Source organism: Chenopodium album, chromosome 14 (assembly GCF_948465745.1).
Source record: "Chenopodium album chromosome 14, dcCheAlbu1.1, whole genome shotgun sequence".
NCBI lineage: Eukaryota > Viridiplantae > Streptophyta > Magnoliopsida > Caryophyllales > Amaranthaceae > Chenopodium > Chenopodium album.
The window spans coordinates 7,162,973-7,188,825 of NC_137847.1; the positions used below are offsets into that span (position 1 = coordinate 7,162,973).

At 36.3% G+C, this 25,853-nt stretch overlaps 3 protein-coding genes and 1 pseudogene across 5 annotated transcripts; 2 read left to right on the plus strand and 2 right to left on the minus strand.

The window, feature by feature from the left end:
• The first annotated feature begins 744 nt into the window (after positions 1 to 744).
• On the plus strand, positions 745 to 6,992 carry LOC145579978 (AUGMIN subunit 8-like). The gene is made up of 7 exons (XM_081637292.1): positions 745 to 1,248; positions 1,374 to 2,829; positions 3,307 to 3,426; positions 3,841 to 3,957; positions 4,072 to 4,161; positions 5,230 to 5,337; positions 6,739 to 6,992. The coding sequence occupies exons 2-7, from the start codon at positions 1,513 to 1,515 to the stop codon at positions 6,823 to 6,825; spliced, it is 1,839 nt and encodes a 612-aa protein (XP_081493418.1). The 5' UTR covers positions 745 to 1,248; positions 1,374 to 1,512; the 3' UTR covers positions 6,826 to 6,992.
• Positions 6,993 to 9,000: 2,008 nt separating this feature from the next.
• LOC145579980 (pentatricopeptide repeat-containing protein At4g30700 pseudogene) lies at positions 9,001 to 17,368 on the plus strand (annotated as a pseudogene). Of its 2 annotated transcripts, none has more exons than XR_014099253.1 (3): positions 9,001 to 11,571; positions 12,984 to 13,060; positions 16,706 to 17,368. The product of XR_014099253.1 is annotated as a pentatricopeptide repeat-containing protein At4g30700 pseudogene, transcript variant X2 (transcript). The 2 variants fall into 2 exon arrangements; XR_014099252.1 differs by having other exon boundaries at positions 9,002 to 11,571; positions 12,979 to 13,060.
• LOC145579979 (cellulose synthase A catalytic subunit 7 [UDP-forming]-like) lies at positions 13,003 to 18,800 on the minus strand. Its single transcript, XM_081637293.1, has 13 exons — positions 18,672 to 18,800; positions 18,075 to 18,270; positions 17,717 to 17,916; positions 17,541 to 17,631; positions 17,090 to 17,198; positions 16,716 to 16,982; positions 16,223 to 16,568; positions 15,864 to 16,127; positions 15,368 to 15,580; positions 15,059 to 15,272; positions 14,771 to 14,967; positions 14,198 to 14,551; positions 13,003 to 14,002 (listed from the first exon to the last, which is right to left on the minus strand). The coding sequence occupies exons 1-13, from the start codon at positions 18,744 to 18,746 to the stop codon at positions 13,418 to 13,420; spliced, it is 3,111 nt and encodes a 1,036-aa protein (XP_081493419.1). The 5' UTR covers positions 18,747 to 18,800; the 3' UTR covers positions 13,003 to 13,417.
• Positions 18,801 to 19,702: 902 nt separating this feature from the next.
• On the minus strand, positions 19,703 to 24,651 carry LOC145579981 (translation initiation factor IF3-4, chloroplastic-like). The gene is made up of 9 exons (XM_081637294.1): positions 24,247 to 24,651; positions 24,121 to 24,160; positions 23,977 to 24,036; positions 21,544 to 21,596; positions 21,207 to 21,262; positions 21,084 to 21,117; positions 20,890 to 20,962; positions 20,699 to 20,791; positions 19,703 to 20,391 (listed from the first exon to the last, which is right to left on the minus strand). The coding sequence occupies exons 1-9, from the start codon at positions 24,504 to 24,506 to the stop codon at positions 20,161 to 20,163; spliced, it is 900 nt and encodes a 299-aa protein (XP_081493420.1). The 5' UTR covers positions 24,507 to 24,651; the 3' UTR covers positions 19,703 to 20,160.
• Between the last annotated feature and the right edge of the window lie 1,202 nt (positions 24,652 to 25,853).

Below are 25,853 nucleotides of genomic sequence, written 5' to 3' on the forward strand. Positions count from 1 at the left end.
AACAATGATCTCGAAGGCACATGGAGCTCCATCTATGTCTCCGTCTTCCATATCCCTAAACAGTGAACCCATGTTCCCATATAAATTGGGCCAGTAAAATAGGAGTTGAATTTTTTTTGCCCCAACTTTGTAGAGTTAATGACAAGCAGAAACAGTTAATGCTTGTGATTAATCTCAAGAAATTCACTGCTAATCCCTATAAAGTCTTGTAAATTGGGAGTTTTCCTATTATTTTAACCTTTTAAACAAGGGGGATTAGTTGTCTTCATCAGATTACTTGAAAGGAACAAACTACTCTTTTTAATAGTGACATTTTTTTACCTTAATATGTTAGGAGTTTCCAAGAAATGATCATTTTCTCTACCATAATTGTTACTTCCCACAACAATAAAGGAATTAGCTTTATCCCTAAATATAGTTGATTGTGACAGATTATTAGATATAGTGAAACATTATTTACCCATCTAGAAATGATTATTACCTTGCGATTTTCATGTTAAGTTACTTGTATCTGATCTTAACACTTTGACATGGGTTTTTGACAATGACGCTCCATTGGGTTTTTTTTTTTTTTTACTCAAATCTGTCACTTGGACACATACTCATGTCGGACAAATGTATCAGGGGTCTGAGTAACATAGATCCCCACCCGGATTATAATATTAATACCCACAAAGAAGTCCTTGATAACAAACAAGCTGTAATTGCTGCATTTGGAAGTTTAATCTCATTATCAATGAATTCCCTTTCATAAAATTTGGAGGGAAGGGAGACAGGAGCAGGACAGGGTAGATTTGTAAGTTGCAAGAAGAAGGAGGAGAGAGAAAGAATCCTAAATAGGCCAGCCTACCCGACCATGGCACTCCCGTGAGAGTGACAAAAGCCATTGCCCCCTCTAGTGTGGTCACTCCATCAGCAAGAAAAAGGGTAAATCAACACTTGTCTTATCCTACGCACCTCACCCGTGTTAACCTACACCACACCACTCTTTCTAGCTTCACTCCATCACCCTTCTTCCTCTCTTCTTTACGGTCCCCCCCTCACCCTTTCTCTCTCCTAGCTATCCCTCTAATTGTAGGGATACCCTTAAAGCAGATGACCGTTAATGCCCAAAAATTCTTCAATATCAATAATCTGCCCTGTAATTTAAAGACACCCCTTTAATTTACAGGGTCCTTTGATCATCCTCACATGGTCTGATCTGTACAATTCATAATCAAATAGATCTGGGTTTCTACCAATAAAGATGTAATCTTTTTGATAAATTTCTTATTATTCTTATTTTGTTATTCATCATCCTATCTGTTTAGAATCTTGCTTTAATCTTATTTTTTTTCTGGGTTTTTTTTTTTGTTCTTCTGAATTTATGGCAGATTTTGACACCCCAGAAAGGATCTTCTTCTTATGGTTGGAGCGTGAATGTGGGATTATATATATGAAAGCCTGCAATATATTATTATTATGTACATTTGATGAAAAGTTCACCAATGTCGTCTAATTTGGGTTGTTTGGATGGATGTATTTGACGCCGTGCGAGAATTTCGTAAAGATTTAGCTGTGGATACCGCAAGAAGACCACTGGTTCCGGCTGAAAAGTACAATGGAATTGCCACCGGTACCGCGACACGCCGGTCCCGGACCAGAGAAGTTAGCTCAAGATACAAATCACCAACGAATTCGAGGCGATGTCCATCACCAAACCTTGCTAGGAATGCCAATGCATCATTGCAATCACCCCAGTTGGGGGGTGGTTCTAAGAGAGCTGTGTCTGCTGAGAGGAAAAGGTCATCCACCCCTACATCAGTGTCTCGGCCTTCGACTCCGGTTTCGGATACATCAGCAGAATCACAGATATCTGCTAAAAAGATGATAAGCAGTAGGTTGCCAGAGGTGTTATGGCCTTCCACAATGCGTAGTCTTAGTGTTTCGTTTCAATCTGATATCATTTCAATACCTGTTAGTAAGAAGGAGAAAGAGAAACCTGTTACACATGCCCTTTCAGATCGTACTTTGAAATCATCTTCCAATGTAGTACAGAGGCAGGCTGAGGCAGCTGCTTCGCCGAGGAAAGGGACACCAGAGAGGAAGAGGAGTCCATTGAAAGGGAAGAATTCATCTCATCAATCTGAGAATTCGAGACCTGTTGATGGTTCACAATCGCGGTTGATTGATCAACATAGGTGGCCTAGTAGAACAGGTGGGAAAATGTCTTCTAGTTCTAATATAATTACAAGAAGTGTGGATCTCACTGATAGAATTGCTAAACTTCCGACTTCTTCGATTCCTGGTATTGGTACACCTTCATTAAGGAGACTGTCAGCTGATGGTATTCCTAGGCCGTTACATAAATCTTCAAGTGATGCTTCAGAGCAGTCAGAATTTGATGATCATATTGGGTCACTGGGGTTACGGATGAAGTCAGTGGATGATAGTTTACTGAGGATGTCTGCACGACAAAAAGCCAATGGTTTGAATTCGTCAGAAAAGGCGATATCAGCTGCTTCTTCAGTCAGATCTGGGTCACGTCTCCCATCACCTAGTAGGACCTCCATTTCCAAAGTCACTCCGAGTCCATCCAAAACGAGACCGTCAACTCCTACACAGTCTAGAGGAGCAAGTCCGTCGAGGATTAGACCATCTAGCCCCACCAGACAACCCAGTAGTACAACTTCAGTGCTCACTTTTGTTGCTGATATTAAGAAAGGCAAGAAAACTAACCAATTAGAAGAGGCTCATCAGCTGCGCTTGTTTTATAATAGACATTTGCAGTGGAGATTTGCTAATGCTCGAGCTGAGGCTGCTCTGTATATACAGAAAATTACTGCAGAGGTAGAATTTAAATATTTATTATTTACCCAAAACTATGTTAAACTTGTTCTCCTATTTAAAACATTAGTTAGTAGTTTTTTGAAAATGGAATGATTAGTTTATCACTCGTTTAATAGATCTTCATTAGGCAATTTAAATGATTTTTTTTTTTTTTTGAAACACATAGTTGGGCTATAGGATGAATGGTTAGTTCGATAACAAGTAGGATATTAGTGATTGGCTGCTCTGTAAGATGTGTGATTAGTGACCGTTGCAAAATACAGGAGATTGAGATTAATGGTTCGTAATATCTAGTTAATCGGGGAAGAATTTAATGGTGATTGTTTTGATGCAACAGAGTCCTAAATATAGTATCTGCATTCTTTCTCTAAATTGTAAAATTTTCGGAGTACCTTCTCTGAAAATGATGCAACCCTGTACAATGTTTGTTATGCTTGCATTTCGCTTTCATTGTACTAAATAATTTTGGTACTGCAGCAAACACTCTATAATGTCTGGGAAACAAATTTGGAACTGTGGGATTCCGTCATAAAGAAGCGTATTGATCTTCAACAGCTGAATCTGGAGCTGAAGCTGAATTCGGTGCTGAGCGAGCAAGTGAGACTTAAATTTAATTTAGCAAATTCATTCCTCCTTTCTCTTTGCAACTTGATCAGATGGATTTTACTCCCTTCATGTTCTGTGGTCCATGAGTGATTTATTGATGCATTGAATCACTTGGCTTACTCTACTTAAAATTTTAAGCTACACCTATAAAATAATAAGTGAAATAAAAATTACATTTCGATAAGCTCAGGAAATTTTCCAAGGGAACTATGTTCTTTTAAACGAAATCTGTATGTAGAACAACTCTGATTTTTGACCTACCCTTGTACTTTCACAGCTTAATTTTAACCATTAGTTCTCAATAGATAATAGAGCGGATATATTTTGTTTGTAAATTTCTGTTTCTATCTGGCTCACGATGATGCTTACTTCTCCTTTCAAATCGTTGCAACAAATAAATTTCAGATGGCGTATCTAGAAGATTGGGCTTTAGTTGAGAGAGACCATTCTACTTCTTTAAATGGAGCAATCAAAGATCTCGAGTCTTGCACTCTTCGGCTTCCAGTTACTGGAGGGGCAAAAGTAAGGCAGCTTTAAGAGTTTTGGATAAACATTACAAATAAATGAAAAAAAAAAGACTCTTTGCTTTTGTTGTATCATGAGTTCGGGTGATAATTAAAATTTGTAATTCTGCAGGCTGATATTGATTCTTTGAAGTCTTCAATCAGCTCTGCTGTTGATGTGATGCAGGCAATGGGTTCCTCTGTCTGTTCTGTTCTGTCAAAGGTAAGACAAGGGGCCGATTCAAGTTTCTTGTCTTATGTAGTGCGCTCTTTAAATTTTATTTGAAATTGCATATTCTGGATGCTGATCATTTACTCCATCCAGTTTCTATTACAAATGCAGCAAAATGTGGGATGTAATCTTGCATAAATTATTTAATCTTGTTATGGCTAAGGAAAACTTTCTTTCATGGTATTTGTTTCTGGTTTAACTGTCTTTCTTTGTTAGTTCTTTGCTGTGTTATATGCTTCAGCTTACGCATGCTTGCCCTATAGGCCATCATAGCAGAAATATAATTTCCTTGAAGAAAAGTCTATATTTTTGGTTCACTAAGCTCCACCTACTTCCCAAGATCAACTCTTACATGAATACTGTTTTCCTCATAAATTTAATGGTTTAAAAATGTCCTGGTGATTCATACTGTCTCTTTGCATGCACTTCTGTGAAAGCTATATGATTAAATAGAAATTTTCAATTCAATTTTCACAAAATCATTCTTCTTTTTTTGAAGTAACAAAATCATTCTTCTAATGGATATTCACTTAAGGAAGTTGTACTTGTTGCATTCAACATGAAATAATTGAAATTTTAGCTGGTTGGTTTTTTCTGTAGTAGATATGTGTTTTGGTTGAGGACTTCAGGACTTTATTTCCTGTCATTCAAATTAATTTTCCCGAGGGAGTATTTTTTTTTTTGGCAATTCATCTGGAAAGCTTATGTGTGCATCCGTCTAGTTCTAATAACTACACAAGTAACCTACTTTTGCCCCTGCCTTGCATATCTCAGCTTACCTAATGAGTAATAGAACTATAAAAGTGTCGCTTTTTTGTATCTTCTTTCAACATGCTACAGATCTAATGTCTTCATGGTAAGTTTTGCAAATGGCTGGAATATATGTAAATGCCTGTATAATGTGTTTGCTACTTCACTGCCAAGAATTTTATGCGAACTGGAGGTTGTACTGTTTAAATTAGTCCTTTCTTCCTTTTGCGTAAATTTTTCCAGCCTACAACTTTGGATTGCCTCCCCACTAGAATGCTGATTAACTGCTTTGCTCTTCATATAATGTAGGTTGAAGGAATCAATAGCTTGGTTTCTGAGCTCTCTGACATTGCAGGACAGGGGAGGGCCATGCTTAATGAGTGTGAGGCTTTATCAGCTTCAACGTCCTCCATGCAGGTGAGGATGATGCATAGTAATGATATTCTGTTGTTAATGATTTGCAACATCTTAATAAAAATATTTATTGTACATGCACTTTCCAATGAAAAAGTGAAAACTATTGCTACATATCTTTTCTGCTCACATGCATGTAATTATGCTGAAATTTACTAGATTTATTATTAAATTCTTGGATGATTTCTTTTCATCTTGAAACAAGTACCTTAACTCTGCCAAGTCCAGGTCGATCCTTTGGCATATGTGTTATCTGTGGCCATTAAGGTTATTAAGTGTCTGTTGATTTGTTCTGGTGGGTCCTCTTGTTTTTATGAGGTGCTGTGGTTCAGTGGATGTTTCAGTTTCTCAGTAGTGCCTCTCACTAATCCAACAATTGCCTGGTATTTATGATGATACAATTTTGACAATGATTATGCAGTTGCATGGTTTATTAAGGGAATTAAGTTATGTAGAAACAATTAAACAGCTCTCAACATACCCGACCTTTAAATGACAAGGACTGAATACAATCTTGATTGCCTGGCATTCTTTTGCGTGTAGGAATTGTATCTTTTGTAGTGAGACTATGAAAGATTTACTTGATCTTATTATGTATAGCTGGTTGAGCTACTTAATGGATTTTTATTTTGAATTAACCAAGATTAACGACTTGTTTGATATGCAATTATTAATATTGGTGATGATAGTGAGCTTGTATATTATTTGCATCATGCGGCCATGCCAATGTCTATGGTTCCGATTTTATCTCCAAGTTATCTCAAAGTACATGTTTTCTTTATAAATTTTGATTACCACTCATGACTACGTATTTTAGAGGTGGTTTTGATTGGTATAATTGGAGAAGCATTACCATGAACGTTGACTTTTCTTGCAAGATTACATATAAACTTATAATCATGACTGCTTCTTAAACAGACTGTAACTGTCATGCTAAATAGCGCTAAAGTGATACACTAGAATTTTTTTGGCTGATGGGTGTTGGTCCACTCTCGCCAGTCATGTTAGTTGCAGTAACAACCTATAAACTTTCTATAGAATATCTTTATGTACTTTGTTCATTTTTATGTAAAGATCTATCTGTAAATCAAAGTGGCTGGCTGTCAAAATTAAGATTTTAGAAGATAGTCAAAGTGGAGGGACTGATCATCAAACCCACCGAAAGAACCCAAAAAAGGGGTCATACTTAACTATTATACAGTAGCTTTGATGATTAGATATGCTACACATTGGTCTGGTCTTTGTTGCAACTTTTACAATATGTTAATCATGCTTCTTGCATTAGCAGCCTCCATTAGTCGTCATCATCATCCCCATTGTCGTCGCTTTTTAACTTTCAAGATCTTTCTTTACTTTCTAATGATGGACCGGTACCTGATGTTTACATCTGCTGCTGTAAAACAGGTGAAAGAATACAGTCTGATGACGCAGCTAATACAGTCGCAACAAGAACTAAAGAAGACAAGGGAGCCATTATTATGGACATCCTGAACATATTTTTTGGTTACTGCTGTGGTGCTGAAGCTAACAGTTTTCCTACTTTGCCATATTCTCAGGTCTCAAAAGTATGTAAATTTTTTTTAGGTCCCTATATTAGGTTTTTTTTTTCCTTAATTTATTTTTTTCCTATTTATCTAGTGAGAATCATAATTTTTTTACTTAATTTTCCTTTTTTTTTTGGAAATGAGCTGTTGAGCTCGCTTTACGCCCTGCATGTAATTTTGTATCACTCGAAAAAAAGAAAAAAATAGAAGAAAAAAAAAAGGCAAAGAAAATTGCTGAGAGAAGAAAATTAACTTAAAAATGAAAGGAATATAGAAAAGTACATGCACAGCGTGTTTCCGAATGCATGAGATTTGGAGCATATAATTATTATTCAAAGCTGAAGTGTACATTTTACTCACTTTAAAAAACTATTTCATTCTTTATTGTTTCCGTATGTTTATACTCAAGGGTATAGAGTGAATTGAATCGACTCGACAAACTTTATGGCGGATTTGTTTTTGCTTTCAAACATTCTCTTTGGCTTTATTTTCTAAGGGCATATATAGTACATTCATATTCGGTATAGCCATGAAAGACTATTGCAATCGAGATTTGATCTAAGGCTTTGAGTATCGCCCACAAACTTACTAAGCTCGCATTTGTCATTAAGAATTTGATGTCTAAATAGAGCAAGGAAACTTCATGACAAATTGACAATATAGATTGAAAATTATATATGCTAAAATGACAAATTATGATGTGCATGTGCCCTTGGAATATGACATTTCACATCAGGGAGGTGGGTCGAACGCGGAAATATACTGTCCAATATATATTTGTACGTGGATCATGTACAAATTTGGAGGTACATGATTAACGGAATAAGTAGGTCCATAAGTCATGTGATACATCACTTCAGTGATACTCCATATTAGAGATTCAGAGGTGTCAAATTCAAATTAGATGTACGGATAGGGTTTGAGTTTGGCGAGGTCAGATCGAGATTAATTTTAAATTAAAGTCATGTTAAATTATTGTGTCAATGTGAGTAGGCAAAATATTTCTTAAAGTTTTTTTAGGAATTTTTTTTTTCTTGAGAAAATCTTGTAATGAGCAGTCAAATCAAGTGTGCAGATCAAGTTTAACCAGGGTTGTTTTTTTAAAAATCATGCTAGATTTGGCTACTCATATGTAGGTTTGCGTATCTTTGGTTCACATTTAATTAGAGGTGATCATGGACCAAGCGGGGTTGTCCAAATTTTGGATTAAACTGGGTCAAACTTTTGATTTAGATCTAACAAATACATCATAATTGAATCAAATAAAAATATTCCGTAAGCAAAGCTACGATCGTTGTTGCAAATTGTACATTCTACATACCCCATTTTATATCGTTGTGATTTACAACCTTTTTCGGCGAGGAAGTCTGTAGCCGTGCAGAAAATTTCCGTCTCATTCGTTAGATTGTAATCGAAATATTAACCTCTTTTTCAATCCTGCACAAAATTTTATCCATGAAACAACTCTATAGCAATCCATGAAATTAAAAAGAAAATCCTCCCTCAAAAGAGAGAAGAAAAAACTCATTTTTTTTCGAAGGAGCTAAATCCTCCTAAAGAAGAAGAAAAACCCTATTTTTCGAGACAGAAATGTTCCTCCTAGAAAAGGAAGAGTTATTATAAACCTAAAACAAGAGAAAAAACACACAATTGAGGCTTTTCACCGGTAAAAACCGATGAAAGTCCCTCCAAAGTTCAACTATGGAGGCTAGGGTTTTAGAGAGAGGAGAGAGCGGCTAGGTTTTTTTTTTATTCTATTGTAACACTAGATTTTATTCACATTTAAACAATAACAAGCTATGTAAATATGTAATTCCTTTGCATTTTTATTTAAAAAAAAAAAACCACCCTTAAAATCCCATAACTAGTTTTCCAAAACTTTTACACAAAAATAATAATCAATGCATTAGCTAATAAAATAATCTATTTAAGCACCCATCAAATAAGCTATCAATTACGGGTAATGTGCAACAAATACCAAGCAGGGCAAAAATCATTTTTTTACTTCGTAGTTTATGATAAATCTATAATCTTGTGAAAACATGTAAAATTGGACATGAAAGATCGGATTTGGGTCACAAATTTTCAATCATACCATCCAAGCCATAGGTGATTTCCAAACCATTATAATTTACAAGTTTGGGGTAATTGTTTATGAATGGAGTTAGTTTTTAACTGCTCTATATTGCGAAATTTCCCGCCATGTAATTGCTTACTTCGTACTATATGAGCAAAATCCTTAAAATAAGATCCCTTCAAATCTCCAAATGTTGAACAGAGCCGTAGTCTCTGCAACACCAATACCAGAGAGAAACTTCTTCCTCAACCTCATCTCCAAATCAACAACTTTCGCAAAACTCAAACAAATCCACGCTCAAATCATTCTCAACGCTTTCAATTCCGACGTCATTACAATCACTAAGCTCACTCAAAAACTCTGCGACATTGGATCCATTCACCATGCTAATCTTCTTGTTTCTTCATCTCCAACCCCAGATCTTTTCCTCTTCAATGTCCTCATTCGTGGGTTTTCTCTCAATCATTTGCCATCTTCTTCTGTTTCTGTTTATACCCAGTTGCGTCGAAACTCGATTCTTAGGCCTGATAATTTTACCTACGCTTTCGCTGTTTCGGCTTCTGGATCACTTGGGGATCAAAGGGTTGGTATGTTGCTTCATGCTCACTCGATTATTGATGGGTTTGGTGCTGATTTGTTTGTTGGGTCGGCTGTTTTGGGAATGTATCTTAATTTTTCCAAGATTGGGTATGCATATAAGGTGTTTGATAAAATGTCTAAGAGAGATACGGTTTTGTGGAATACTATGATTTCTGGGTTGGTTAAGAATTGTTGTTATGTTGATTCACTTCGGGTTTTTCGTGATATGGTTGGTAGTGATGCTCGATTTGATTCCTCTACTTTGTCTGTCATTCTTCCTGCTGTTGCGGAGTTGCATGATTTGAATGCAGGGAAGGGAATTCAGTGTTTAGCTTTCAAAGCAGGTTTGAATTCTCATGGTTATGTTATAACTGGGCTTGTTTCTATGTATTCAAAATGCGGGGATGTGTGTACTGCCAGATTGCTGTTTAATGAGATGAGGAAACCAGATTTGGTGTGCTATAATGCATTGATTTCCGGGTACACATGTAATGGCGAAACAGATTCTGCAGTAAGTCTTTTTAAAGAACTGCTGATTTCTGGAGTAAAGGTGAACACTAGCACAATTGTAGGACTTATACCAGTTGGGTATCCTTTTGGCCATCTAAGTTTGACTACGTCCATTCATTGTTTCTGTGTCAAAACCGGGATGACAGGAAATTCGTCTGTGTCAACTGCAATAACTACAGTATATAGTAGGCTAAATGAAATTGATAGGGCTAGACAATTGTTTGATGAGTCCTTTGAGAAAAGTTTGGCAGCTTGGAACGCCATGATATCAGGTTATACCCAGAATGGCTTGACTGAAATGGCAATTTCATTATTTCAGCAAATGCAAAAGTGCAATGTTCGTCCAAATCCTGTTACAGTCACTAGTATCCTATCAGCATGTGCGCAGTTGGGAGCAGTAAGTTTAGGAAAGTGGGTTCATGAACTGATTAATGAGGAAAAGTTAGAATCAAATGTATACATATCAACTGCTTTGATTGATATGTATGCTAAGTGTGGAAGCTTAACCACAGCTCGGGAATTATTTGATGCCATGCCTGAGAAAAATGTGGTGTCCTGGAATGCAATGATTTCTGGCTATGGCCTTCATGGACTTGGACATGAAGCAGTGAGTCTCTTTTATGAAATGTTGGAGTCAGAAATTCCTCCCAGTGGAGTAACTTTCCTTTGTGTTTTGTATGCTTGTAGTCATGCTGGACTAATTAGTGAAGGAAATACAATTTTTCATTCTATGGTTCATGATCATCATTGTAAACCAGTAGCTGAGCATTATGCCTGCATGGTTGATCTTTTTGGCCGAGCTGGACAACTAGATAAGGCTTTAAACTTTATCGAGAGTATGCCTATTAAAACCAGTTCTGTTGAGTGGGGAGCATTACTTGGTGCGTGCATGACTCACAAGAATACATACATGGCACGCATTGCTTCTGACAACTTGCTCAAGTTAGACCCTGAAAATGTGGGGTACTATGTATTACTTTCCAACATATATTCAGCTGATCGCAACTATTGTCACGCTGCTTCTGTTCGACAAGTAGCCAAGAAGAGAAGGCTGGCAAAGACACCTGGGTGCACCTTAATAGAGCTAGGTGACACTCCTCATGTCTTCACATGTGGTGATCGCTCCCACCCACAGACAACTGCAATATATGCGAAGTTGGAAGAGTTAATGGCAAGAATGAAGGAGGCTGGGTATCAGCATGAGACTCTAACAGCGTTGCATGATGTTGAGGAGGAAGAGAAGGAGCTCATGGTTAATGTTCATAGTGAGAAGCTAGCTATAGCTTTTGGGCTTATCTCAACTAAGTCAGGAACTGAAATCAGGATCTTCAAGAACCTCAGGGTCTGTTTAGACTGTCATACTGCAACTAAGTTCATCTCCAAGCTCACTGATAGAGTAATTATAGTTAGAGATGCTAACAGGTTCCACCATTTTAAAGATGGCGTCTGTTCTTGTGGAGACTATTGGTAAATTTGATGCGGCTGTTTGTATTGTGGCAATTGAGCTGTGTGGCTTACTCTAAATAGGTGAGATACTTCTAGCCTCATGCCAGGGAAAAAAAAGTAGTTTTTATACCATACCATGAAGTCATTTTTATTTCAATAGTAGCTAGATTAATTATTAGGCATGATATTGCATTTATTTTTCCTTAACCTAGCTGTGTATGATTGGATATGTAATGGATTTTGGTATTCTTCTTAGAATTTAGTTGGCAATCAATTGTGGCTTGTCTAATTAGTAGCTAATATTAGTTTTTGTTTGGGTTGTTTGAGTCATCTGGCAACATACTACCTCCGTTTCTTATTATGTGCAACAAATGGGTAATATTTGTGAGACATAAATATTCTCTTGAAGCACATAGTAAGAAACAGAGGTAGTGTAACTTTAATATAAAAAGGTTTGGTAAAATCAGGGTTTGGTAAAATCAGTCATTGGTTGTTAATTGATAATTAATTGTTGGCTGTTAGTATACAAATTGACTAGATGTGGGCTATATAGTCAATTACTTTTGGAAATGCGGACAAGCAATCAAAAGCTACTCCAATCAACATCTTCAATTTTAATTGGAAAGCCTTATGGTACATATTTTTTGATTGTTTGATCGCATTAACAAGTCAAAAGCCAACCATAAATCTGGCTAAAACAAGCCTAGAAATACTTTTTTCTGCTTGGCCAATATGGCTATCACTAGAGTTTATGACAGCTTCAATGCTTATGAAAACTAATTTTGTCCTTAGACATTGCCCTGACCTACTCTTATTTCAAAAGGGTTGTTGTGATAATTCAGGTCAACATTATCTATTTATTATATTTGTGTTAATATATTTGGTTGCATTTCATTACTTGTTTAGAAATTATGAATAGTATCAACTTTTTTTCAGTGTAAAATCTTGAACACTATAAAGACCTTTTTTTATTTTGCATACTGATTCTTTCTTATTAATGCTTAGATAAATATCTTAATTTGATCCACAAGGCTGTAATTACTGAATGTTAGGACTTCTAAATGTGATACTGTGATGTTGCAATTCTAAACATTGAGTAAGTGGAAAGGAATCTACTACTTTTCACTTCACTTTTAAGGACTCCATTGCTCTTCTTCTCAAACTAGAAGCTCTTTGAACTTTGGACATACAGTATTTATTTTTATTTATACTATTATTGAAGACATTGTAAGGTTTTCACGCTCTCAAGAAAAGATTTGCAACATCAATGAATGTAGCACAAACTTTGTCTTGTTTCCACTTTGCTTTAGTTTAAGATAGATTTTTTTTTTTTTCAATTTATCTATATGCACTGTGGCTCACATACATATGACTGTAATTCTGTTTGCACCATTACTTTCTTATATTATCTTCCTTTCTGAGAATTTGAGGCTCCTCCCCCCCGGGGCGGTTTTTTTAAGTAATTTAACTTACTGCCCTCCTTGACAGCTCAGGTAGAATAAATCCAGAATTGCGGTCATCATCATTTTGCATGTTAGAGGAACTCCTAGACTTCTACCAGTACATCCTGGTAAGTTTATATTATATCTGCTAATATTATGGAATGAAATAAACAATTCTGCTTCTTAACTTGGTCTGCTAGGGTTTCTACTTTTTTTGGCCCCAGTTTGCTATTTCTGTTTCTTAGTTTGAGTAATGTAGATCATGGAATGAGTAGATATGCTATAAAATTTCATGATGTGCAAATCAGTAAGCTGATCAATTATCAATCATGTTGGATGAACCTGTGAATCTGTGACACAGTTTTTACATCATTGCAAAACTTACAATCCTTTTTTCTGACAAAAATCTTTAGTGCTACATAAGCCAATTGATACACTATCACCATTGTTTTTTTGGGGCAATGGCTGTTTCAGAAACTACAACCTTAGCAATTCAGTCCACATGCCTTGGTATCAGGACCCTTTGTTTTTATCACAAATGGGTCAATCCTCACCCAGAGTAAGGAGAAGATAGACGCCAATAGAACTGACCAAATAATAACAATGGTTGGTGTCCTGTTCTGCCGTCCCATGAGACCCTTCAGGAACGGGTAAAGATGGACAATTACCCAAAAGGAAAAGAAAAGCTTTCCAAAGAGAGGCCCCCATGATTCGTAGCCATTATTTATGGCATCAGAGACTCCAGCAACCACACCTACTAAGTTGATGACTAAGATTGTGGTTGGAGGAATAAGAAGGGTCGTCCACTTAAAGGCATATAGCTCAGAAAACTCATCCTCGTCATCAACTGTCTTAGATGTGACAGTAAAGTTTGTATCAATGCCTGCCAAAATCTTGAGAAGCCCCTGTATCACCGCGAAGAGATGTGCTGACACTCCACCAATGACCCAAAACTGCTCATTTCTCCACCATTCTTCGATGCTAACTCCACTCCACTTGAGCTCAAGGATACCAGTGGCAAAGATTGATAGAAAGAGCCCAAGGTAGAAAAGACTTGCAAAAGTGCTTATCTGCATCAACACAATTTCTTATTTGGATTAGTACTGTGTGGTCACTTGTGGAGTGTCAAAGCATTTATTCTGGACTACATGACAAGTTTCTTGTATCTTTTTACATGCAATCTGAAAGATAATGGAAATTTATTTTGAATGTGGCATTCTAGTATTATATTGAACTCTTCTAGTATAGGGAGAAGTTGTCCTTACCGTTGGCATAATGAATTTTCCAGTGAGTAGACAGACAGCTGGGAGTATACAATAGGCGAGCAGTGGTAAGGAGGTGAATGGGTAAATAGTAGTGTTGATGTATGCGAAACGCTCCAGAAACTTCAATTTGCCTCCTTTGTGCCCATACCATAAAGGGCTGTGCCGACTGAAGAAGATTTCAACAGAACCAAGGGCCCAACGAAGCACCTGGTTCAGTCGATCAGAGAGATTGATAGGAGCAGACCCTTTAAATGCGGGTCTCTTGGGCATGCAATATATAGACCTCCAACCACGACAGTGCATCTTGAATCCTGTTAGGATATCCTCGGTAATTGATCCGTAGATCCAACCCAACTGTACATTCAAATAGGAAGAAATTAAAAATTTTGAAGCTTTTACTGATTGCTATTGTTTGCAGTATAATTATGTGGTGGATTGTGTATTTCGATGTCACGTCAATAGTCCTATAATAATGTGGTGGCTATATAGCAGAATTAGAAGCTCAAGACTGAGATTTATTGGTCCATGCAAAGAGCTACTAGTCATAGATTTTTGATGAATCAGTTAGATTACCTCAATACCCCATTCTGTTTTATCTTCATAGCCACAGCTGATGACATGAATGGCTTCCTTCAGCAGTGCTGCAGGACTTGATGAAGGAGGAACACCGCCATCAACCATCAATGTCGAAGTCACAAAAATTGCTGACTGTCCAAATTTCTTTTCAAAATTCATTTGGGACATCAAGAGCTCTTGATCATCCTCATAACCTACAGTGGTAAACATTTGTTAGATCTGTTGAAAGTCAAATGAGGGATTAAGATTTAATAAGCTAGTGGCTATGGAGAATATGTACTAAACCTTGAAGGTCTACATTAGCATCTCCTTTGGCACCATGTTTAGACTTTTGATGCTTCTTGCGGCGACCAAAACATGGGCAGCAGTCACAGCTTACCATCTTTGGCCGTTTAGGACGCTTAGGTGGTTCATACCCATACAAGGCTTGCCTTTTGAAGACACATCCAGTGCCCACATATACAGGACCTTGAATTCCATCTAGCCCTTTCATGTTAATCTGAAAAGTAAGGGCAAACAGCCTTAAGAATATAAATATATAATGTTGGTGAATTCTTTAGTGTTGAAAATTTCAGTCTTTGATCAGGAGCTTACATCAAAAAATACTGTGTTTCTGTTGGCATATCGATCGTGCTGGTCTATTCCATCAAACCTTTGAGGAAATTGGACAAAGCAAACTTTCTTTCCAATTTGTGGATCCATCAGGAAACACATTGCTTCTCTAACTGCCTTACTGTTGTTTAGATAGTGGTCACAATCCAAATTTAACATGAAAGGTGCGTTTGTTAGAACTGCAGAGACGCGCACCTGGGAGTTTGAAGGTACGTTAATGTTCCATTAAGTTGCCAAATTTATAGTGCCAGTCCTACTTTTTTTCAGGTGTGTGTGTGTGTTTGAATTTGTTAATTTTTGTATGCCAACTTCATCATGATTGATATTTATAATCAAAGAATAAAACGACCTGCATCCTGGTCTTAATTTTCAAAGGCATCCAAACTTAAAATGACCAGATCTTCATCCTGTTTCTTTCTTTTCATTTTCACCACTTTCTCAGAGAAAGTTACTTTCACCAATTGCTTTTGAAACTTACCAGGGCATTCATTGCACCAGCTTTCTTGTGATGCTGGAATCCAGGCCTCTTCTCACGAGAGACATAAACCAAACGAGGAAGTTCGTTTCCTTCGGTGTCGTGTCCTCCACTGTGGCCGAGAAATACTTGAATCATACCTGGGTGATCCTTTGTATTATTTCCTGGCCATGGTGTTCCATCTTGCATGATCCAACCTTCTGGAGGAACTTTTGAAGCTTTTGCCACCATTGCATTTATCCGAACCTTAAATTCTTCATAGGCTCTCTGAGAATTATGATTACCAAAACATACAGCTTAGTAATCCTACGGCTACATAGTCCATAGAGAATACATGCTTGTATAAAGTTTTGTAATAATACCTTCATAGAACGCCTCTCCTTCACAAATGTTGGTTGGACCTTGTCCTTGAGATAATCGATTTTCTGGGAAAAATAAAATTCTGGAGCTCTAGGTTCTATGGAAAATTTCTTGCAGAAAGGAACCCATTGTCTAGCAAATTCTGCAGTTTCTGAGAGTGATTCAAAGGAAAGCATTGAAGCTCCGTCATCAGAAATGTAGCATGAAATCTTCTCAACTGGATAATCCATTGCTAGTATAGACAGCACAGTGTTGGCTGTAACAAGAGGAGGCTCTTTCATCGGATCCACTGTACTGACAAAGACATCAATGGGTGCCAGCATATTTGGTTCTCCTTCTTTCTCATATCTGCACAAAATGTTTGAGAGTCAAGACATTCAATTGGCCTTATTTGTGTTTATGTTCCATAGTATATTTGATGTTGCTTTTTTGAATTTCTAAATATGCCTGTGAAATCTAACAATTTTAGCTGATGCTGTTGGCAGAGTGCTTTACCTGAGAGAGAGGCGATCCAAGTATGTTTCTCGATCAATGGGGAACCATTTGGGGAACTGATCAAGGATCCATGAGACGGCAAACCATATCTCACAAATCACAGATGTCAGCCAGAGCCCAATGGCATCATGGACAGGATTAAGGATACGATAGCGGAGGAACACAGCCAAAATAAAAAGCCTTAAAACGATGAGCATGCGGTAGGGATTGATCTTGCTGGATGCAATGGGTACTTTTCGGGAGAGTGGCTGCCTTGCTTCGTCAATCCTGCATAAGCTCTCACATCAGTCAGCTTTTAGCTCAAGCTAACATTTTATTTTACAGTTATTCTGAAAAGGAAGGGAAAAGGAAGAAAAAACGGAAACAGTATTTACATGGCATTTTCTAGGTCATTATAATCTTCATGATCAGGCCCCAGATTCCCCTGCTGCAGTTTCCATTCATTCCATCCTCCATCTTTTCTATCCTCCCATCTTGCGCTTCCTGTATCCAGTTACAGTTACAAAAATATAGTTAGATATCTTCAAACACCAGTTTATCTACTTGTACTAATAATGTTTTGCCTGTTATATTTCTCAAATATGGTAAAAGCTTTTCTAGGAAGTATAAGTTTCTTGTCTCTGTTGGTATTTGAATTTATTGTCGTTATTCATTTGGATATTCATATTCTTGTTCCTGAATATAGGTTTTAACTCTTGCTACTTTGATCATTGATTCATGTAACTAGAAGAACTGTATGTTTACTGTGTTTTGATCAGTCCGTAGACTTCTATCAGTTATTTAAACTTTTGACAAGTGAGCTCTGACATTAATTTTAAAACCAACCTGGTTCAGACGAAGGATATGGATGCACACGCTTATGCAGCGAAGGCATCTGCTCTGCACCATGGCTAGAGATTGGAAACTCTCCACTCACCTACATATATGCATCGGTATGAGATTAGACAATCGCCTATTGTACCAAAGAAGCTGTACATAAAAGGTTTTAATGTTAAACTCACATGTCGAGAACGAAGACCGGATATAACAGGTGGAAAATGAGCATTTTCTTCATCATCATGGCCTCGTCCGTAGCTCATTTTCCCTTGAAGCAATGCCTCAGCAACCTGGTTGTTTTTGTTATGCTCATCATCTATGTTGAACTCATGCTCTATGTCATCAATGTCTTCTTCATCGTCGTCTCCCTCCACCCTGGGGCTCCCTGTTTACACAAGCATTACCCGTCTTAAACATTTTCTGCAGCAATTTTTTTTTGGTTTTTAAGAGATTTATCTGCAGTTTTACCTATCTACTATATTTGAACATGATACTATGAATAAAAATCTGAATTTTAGTAACTAGTCATATTTAATGCTGTACCTTTGAGCCTCTTGTATCTGGTCTTGCACTGAGGACAGTTTTGGCTGCCCTCTCTTCTTTCGTACTCATAGCAAGGGCGACACACCGGAAAACCACACTCGTTGCAAGCAACAAACAAGTCTCCATCAACGGTAAGTCCGATCTCATCTCCACATATCTCACATACCTGTCCACTCAGATCCTTCAACGGTTTATGCTGCATATACACAAAGCACCAATAAGAGATCAAGATCACGCCATAACTTACATAAACTTAAACTGGTTCCAATGTATATGTTCCGTTGTTTTCACCTTGACTATTCTAATTGATCAAACTCTCATATGATGATGAACGTTAAAAATTACCAATAATTATACACTGTAGTGTTATTAATATTTGCATGAACATTTCTAACTTAAGCATGTTGGAGGATCATGTGTAACGTTTCTAAATTATTAATCCCAAAAGTAATAACCCAACATGATTAAAAAGTGTAAGCTACTAAGGAATTTTTTTTAACAAGTTTTGGGGTATCTTGAGATGAATTCCCCTATAATGAATATGCTTAGAAGTAGTGTATGTAATGTAATTTGTATGTGTAAAAGTGTAAACGTTACCTCTTCATGGCCTTGAATGACAACAAGCTCATTCCGGTTATGGGAACCGGCAACAAGACCGGCGCTTGCTTCCATCACGAGGAGGACGACGAGCAGAGAGACGGGTGAAGAAGTAAGAGTGAGGTGAGGGAGGTGAGGGGAGGCTTTCTAATTTATGAAGAAAGAAAGGTAGGACATAAAGCTTAGTCTCTCACCTAATGGTGGTGTGGTGTGGTGTATTATTTGGTATATAGTTTGTTGTGGAGTCCCCTTTGCTCATTGCCTTGAAGTAAAGTTACCTATTAGCTAGTTATATTCTGAACTGTCCAACTCAACTAACTTTGCATTTCTATACTCTTATTTATTTTGTACCAACGACTTATTTGAGTATGAATACTTTTCCTTCTTTTACTCTTCTTAAAATGTATTTTAGGGATTTTTGCATGAGATTCAAGAAATGATCTATATGGTGTCAATTGACAAATTAGTAGAAGGTTGGGAGTGTTTATTTTAATATTTTATGGTGTAAAGTGAGCTACAATTCTGCAAATGACAGTGATGTAGATGAGATTTGATCTCAAGTCTTGGATACCACTCTTAAGACTTTAATCAACTAAACTAGTTGACATCCATTAGGTGAGAGTGTTTACACCAATGCAACACAAAGCCTAGAATTATTTACATAAATACCCATACATTTGTTCTCAAGTGCAACCGGCTTCGACCAATTTGCAGAAGAATACGTGCAAAAAGTCATCACTAAGGTGTAAGGTCTCATACAAACCCAAAACGCCCAAAATGGCTTTTTTTTTTTTTTTTTTTTTTTTTCACTCTTCCTAAATCATTGTGAAAAATCTACATTGACAACTTAATAGTGTGGGTATTAAGAATCTCCATGGTTTTATAAACATTAAAAATTAAATTTCTAATTAACATAATTAACAACAGATGGGCTTAATGCAATATTGCATTTCATAGGTGAAACAAATGAGATAATGGAGCGTCTCTCACTCTCAAAGTTGACACACATAGAGTCAATAGAGGTGTGCAAATGAACCAAGCAAAGCTCAATAAATCATACAACAATTCACTCAATAAATGTACTACACTGCCCTTCAACATGTAATTGAGTTGATAGGAAAGTTTTACTTTTACATGTACGAGATATAGTAGATTGCTTAAATTCTAATCTATCAAAATTCTTCTCGTATAATTGAGGTAGAATTTACAACAAAAATCTCACCATGCTCTAAGCAATTGATGTTGATGTAATTGGTGGCCTATCGTTATTAAGAAAAATGTTTTTCATATTACTTCAAGAACGATATAATACTGATTCTAGCACAGCAACTCGAAAGATATTTATACAATCTTGAGCAAACTGTGTAAGCCGTACAAACTCTATTCCATTAATGCTATACAGAAGCTGTAATTTGCTATCAACCCTTGTACATCATGAAGACTATCAGCCACCTATTTTCTCAGTAGAGCTTGAACCACTTTTGTAGCACTAAACACCAGCTGAGACTTCATTAGAAGCAACAGAGACTTCACTAGGAGCAGCTGAGACTTCATTAGAGGCAACTGAGACTTCATTAGGAGCTGAATCACGCTTCTTCTTTGGCCCTTCTGGGGCCTTTTGCACGACATTTTTATTTGGTACAAGAATCAAAAATATAAATCTCTCGGTGAAATCTTCTTTCTTCCGACGAGCAAAATTGTTGTGCTCCTCAGTTGCAAGCTGCAAATCGTATCAATCAACAATCAAACAATAAATTGCTGAAAATGCAACACTCTCTGGAGCTCAATGGAATCAGAATGCATGTAACTCAACAAAGAAAATTAGGAATGAAGTTTCAAGAAATACAAGTTCAACTAAATTCAATTAAGTCCAAATCAAGGTTACAGTTTACTATAGAAATAAGGCTAGATAAGTTTTAATAAGTTTAGATAAATAAATTTGAAATGAAAAGAAAGAAGCCTAAAACTATGAGCTTAAAAACCAGATAATGTCATATCATCCAGTTGGCATGAATTAGAGTGATTACCTCACCAAGGTCACTTTGGAACTTTCTGATGAGCTGAATCGCCTTATCTAGAAAGGCTTTTTCACGTCCTTTCATAGTTACCATAACCTTTACCTGTAAACAAGAACCAACATGCTCAATGTTGTGAGTGAAAATCACAAAGCTGAATAACGGAGCACACATGGTAGTCCATAGGAGGAATGCAAATTAACCTTGTCACCATCTTTTAAGAACTTTTGTGCAGCTCTAAGGCGCACAGAATAATCATGGACATCGATGTTGTACCTACAAGAAGTACAGAATAAAACCAGTTAGGTAAGGAAGCTTTTTCACGACTCACAACATTTCCAGCTCTTTTGAGAAAAGAACATCGGAAGAGAAATTGCGGAAGATAGGTTGTTCTTACCCCATCTTGAGTTCTTTTAAGTCCATACGACTAGCTAAAATTCAAAGAAAATCGGGTTAGTTTCTTTTACTTCACTAAATGCATGAGTAAGACTACTGGAAATGCTAGATAGAAGTAATTCACCAGCACTTTTCTTCTGTTGTTCCCTCTTCTTCTTCTGCTGTTCATATCTATATTTACTGAAAAAAAGGAAATGACAAGTAATAAGAAAAAAAAAGTGACAGAAGGTAGTATCTAATATACACAGAAGATAGCACAACAAAATAAAATATAAATCCTTGCTAATAGCCTAATCTATGAAATTGCAAACCACAGAGCGAGTCTCCACAACCCCTTAAACTATATCTGTAAAATCATTTAAGAAGGAATGATATGATTCCAGTAAATCTACAAGGAACAATGAAATTACTGAAATCTCATAGGAGGTTTCAACGGAACCAGGAAGGAAAAGGAAACGTACTCATAGTTCATTATTCTGACAACTGGAGGATCTGCATCGGGTGAGAGGACCACCTTTACAAAAAATAAAAATCATTAATAACCACGTAATCAATGTATCACTAAATTTCAAAAACTAACAAGGCCATTGGGCTGAACATGCAGAATTAACACAGGTCAAATGAAAAAAGATAAAAGTCACTATGAAGTCCCAAAAAGTCTGAGAGGCTGAACACAAGCGAGTCTAAAAATAAGATTATGTAGTAGAACTTTAACACCACACCATTTTGAACACGGAAAAATTCAATTAAATTACATGTATGATCCAGTTGGAAAAACATAGACCAGACTACCAGAGTAATAATTCACATATTCAATTTGATATGATTGTAGATAGAATACTTCAAATCTTTAGTCTAATAGATTGTTATACTAAGCACTTGTGCTCTTCATCTTTCCAACATCTCAAACCAAGAGTACATGAATTTAAGATCCAGTCATCATAATTCATATACCCATAAGCAAATGGGTAAGAAACTAAAAGGAGGGTTGCATCCCAAACGCAAAGAAGTGGCAGCATCTCACTCGTTCCCCCCCCCCCCCCCCCTCCCTATTTCTTTTTCTGGTAGACATCAATCCTACAGTCTCAACTTGTTGATTAATCATAAAACGTCCTTCACCATAAGCATAAACTCTAAAGAAATAGACCTGAGTATCCCTATTCTCTTCCTAGCACATTCAGCCACCAATTTAACAATATCAATCAACTTAATAAAGGACATGTGGTCAACAATCTAAAACTTCAAAATGTACAGATAAATCAATATCTAGTGATCCTACTGATCCATCAGTGTATCTATATTTGATGTTACAAAAATATCATTTGGGTCACAGAATAGTTGTATAATTCAAAGGTGAATGCCCCAGCTTAGCTTTATAAATCATTTATCTCTAAGGTTGACTAAATTATGCTCGTGTACAACTACATATTCATTAAGCTTTATCTCATTGAAGGACATCAATTGCCACAGATCCTGCACACAAGGGGAAACATGACAATTCTTCACTAACAGAACTATGATGCAATGATACCCGTGTACTGTATTGATTATGAAACGTTATGATACTTCCAAGCAAAGTCCCATTAACTTAAAAAGCCTAGTTCCGAGAAATGGACCAGAACTATTGGGAAATTTCAAATTTGTCCCAACAGTAATAGGCCACATAGATTTTACAGAGCACTTTTTCTTAAAATCTGTCATTATGGCTTCCCCACTTTTCCTGTGAGGTCCAAAATTTGACCTGTAATAGCTACTGGGATAAAGTTTCAAAGTTCAAACCATTAACAGGATGCCTCTTTGATACTCTAAATCATTCGAATGGCCTTGCCCACCCATGTTAAACACATGCTTGACACCTTTGATGAATAATGGAAACTTAAGAAGGACAATAAAAGATAATAGGAAAATATAAATAGTAAGATGTGTTTATATCATTCCCTTCAGAGCAAGCCCTAGTCTCAGAAGACTAGGGCTTGCTTTGGTACACTACTATAGGACCTGTGTAACAAAGCTTACAGCACCTAGTATTAGGCATTAGACACAAACGCCTATACTTAAAGACTCCATACATTCATTAATTGCCTTGCCAGGAGTGTGTGTATATTTTATTATCCTGAAAGAGTTCATATATAGCTTATAAATCTATATAGCAGTGTATTAGGAGGGTCATGAACAATCATAAACTCATTTGAACTGTTGGCTTATACAACAATAAAGAAAGAAGTTGGATTGAAATTCTGGAAGAGGGAACAGGGGAGTTGTTGACAAAATTGATAAATTTATAATCAACCAATCATATTATGTAGTTTTCTCTATACCATAAACTATGGTTAAATCCTACTCCACACTCACTAGCTACACGCCTACATTTCTTAAATCAACATTGAGAGCCACTTTTGGAAAAAGGGTATACGAATTCAAGCAAGTGTAGTACAAAGGTATTAGGAAGTCTAGTATATATAGGAAACATAAGGTGTCTGTTAAGTTTTCCTTAGCATTGTAAACTACTTAGTTTAGGTGTGTAATCATTGTTACCTAGGCGACTATGGCTTAGTTTAGCTGCCTTCCTCATGTAATATGTATTTCTTTCAATGTACACATTCAATACAACTCGACTATATTACTCTCTAATGCTCTAACAGTAACATATAATTCGTACTTTGTATGTAGCAGCAAGGGAAGATCACCCCATAGTCAACTTTCATGCATTTTTTCTTGCATTTCACCCACACATACTCCTAAACCAAGAATCTTCTTTTAAAGTAACATGCATAATTTGAGCCCAACATTGTAATAAAATAGCTGAATCAACATATACAACACTATTTATCTCAAAATCAACAATTAAACAGTGGAAATTGGCAATTCACCAATTAAAAAAAAAAAAAACATACCAAATCAAGCTGTGAATCCTCAGCTCTTCGAATTGCTTCGCCTTTTGATACAACTCCAATCTAATTCAATTCAATTTAACAAATAAATCACCAAAAATAATAAATAAAACAAACAATTATCACAATTAAATCCGAAATACTAACCATATTTTGCTGCTCATCAATTAACCTAACTTTATCCGACCTATTACAAAAAAACTCAAACAATTCAGCTAAAATCATACCAAAAAAAGCTCAACCAAATCAAAAATTCAATAATTAGAGCAAAACCTAACGGTAGATATATCAAGAGCTTGATCATCATCGTTGTTCTTTCCAGAATATCGAGCAGAAACAGAAAGACGGTGAGAATAGGAGAGAGAAAGAGGAAAGGATTGAAAATGAAAGGTAGAAATACAAAGACGAAGGCCAAAGAGATTGGATTGAAAAGAGGAGAGAGAAAGAAGTGGAGTAGACGGAGGTTTGAGCTTGAGGCGGGTTAACAATGGCGGAGCTAAGATATTGCCTGCAGTAGTAGCTAAACCTGCCATTGTTGTCGTTCCTCTGTTTTTTTTTTTTTTTTTTTTTCCTTTGCCTCTTATCCACACAAACACTCTTCTCTTCCTCTTACTGGAGGTTCAGTGTTTCGAGACTCTCGACTTTCGACTTTGGGTTATTTTGGAACTAGGGCGATTCATCGGTCTAAAATCGGATTACATTAGAGCACTGTCGGTTATATATATACTTCCTCTCTTTTTTTTTTTTTTTTTTTTATTTGATTCATTATGACTTTTATGCTATTTATCACATCTGTTGGCGTCTTTTGTAAATTATAAATAGAGAGAAAAAAAAAATATTATATATATATATATATATATATATATATATATATATATATATATATATATATATATATATATATATATATATATTCATATAAAATCTTGTTAGAACCGTCTCAATAAGTATTATTCCGTATTATATAATACGGAGTAATTAAAGTAATTGATGATTAAACTTTTAAGTTTAAAAAAAACAGAGAATGTATGAGTTATGGTTCTTTGGAATTAAGTTGTTGAGTAATGGTTTTGATAGGATTTTTTTTAATATAGTTTTAGATTTATGTAATTTAGGGATATCAATGGGGCAGGTCAAGTAGGAGACTCATCACATCCCCGCCCTATAGGGTAGGTCAAGTGGGGCGGGGATGAGTCTCAGTTTGACAGGTGGTAGGGCGAGATGGAGATAAAAACCATACCCGCCATGGGTGATGGGGCGGGGGTGGATTTGACGTTGTACCTGCCCCATCCCCACCTCATACCCATATCTATATATCTTAAAAGAAAGCGTTTTGTGTGAGACTGGGCTCTTAATCAAAAGGGCGCGGGCCTGAGATACCCGACCAAAGCCCGCGCGCCATTTTTATAAAATGTGTGAATTTTTTTATCATTTATCATTTTCCTCAAATTTCGAGCGCCGTCATTTTCTATCAAAATTGCGAACGCATTAATTTCGCGAAACTAAGAACTCCTTCATTTACTCAAATTTCAGAGCATTCAAATCTTCAAATTTCAGAAAATTCAAATCACAAAAATGGAGAAATCAAACAATATAATGATAATTGAATCTGATTCACCTATAGAATCAATTTCGAGCTTAATTACTGCTGAAAAAGGTACAATTTATTTCAATTTAATTTCATAATTTCAGATCATATTTAATTTCAAATTGTATTTAATTTCAGATTATACTTAATTTCAGATCATATTTAGTTCATAATCAATTTCGAGTTTATAAATTTTCGCAAAGAATTAATTCAATTTTGAATGCAATTTAAATTTGCATACAATCAATTTCGACTTATAATTTGCATGCAATGTTAATTTAATTTTAGATCG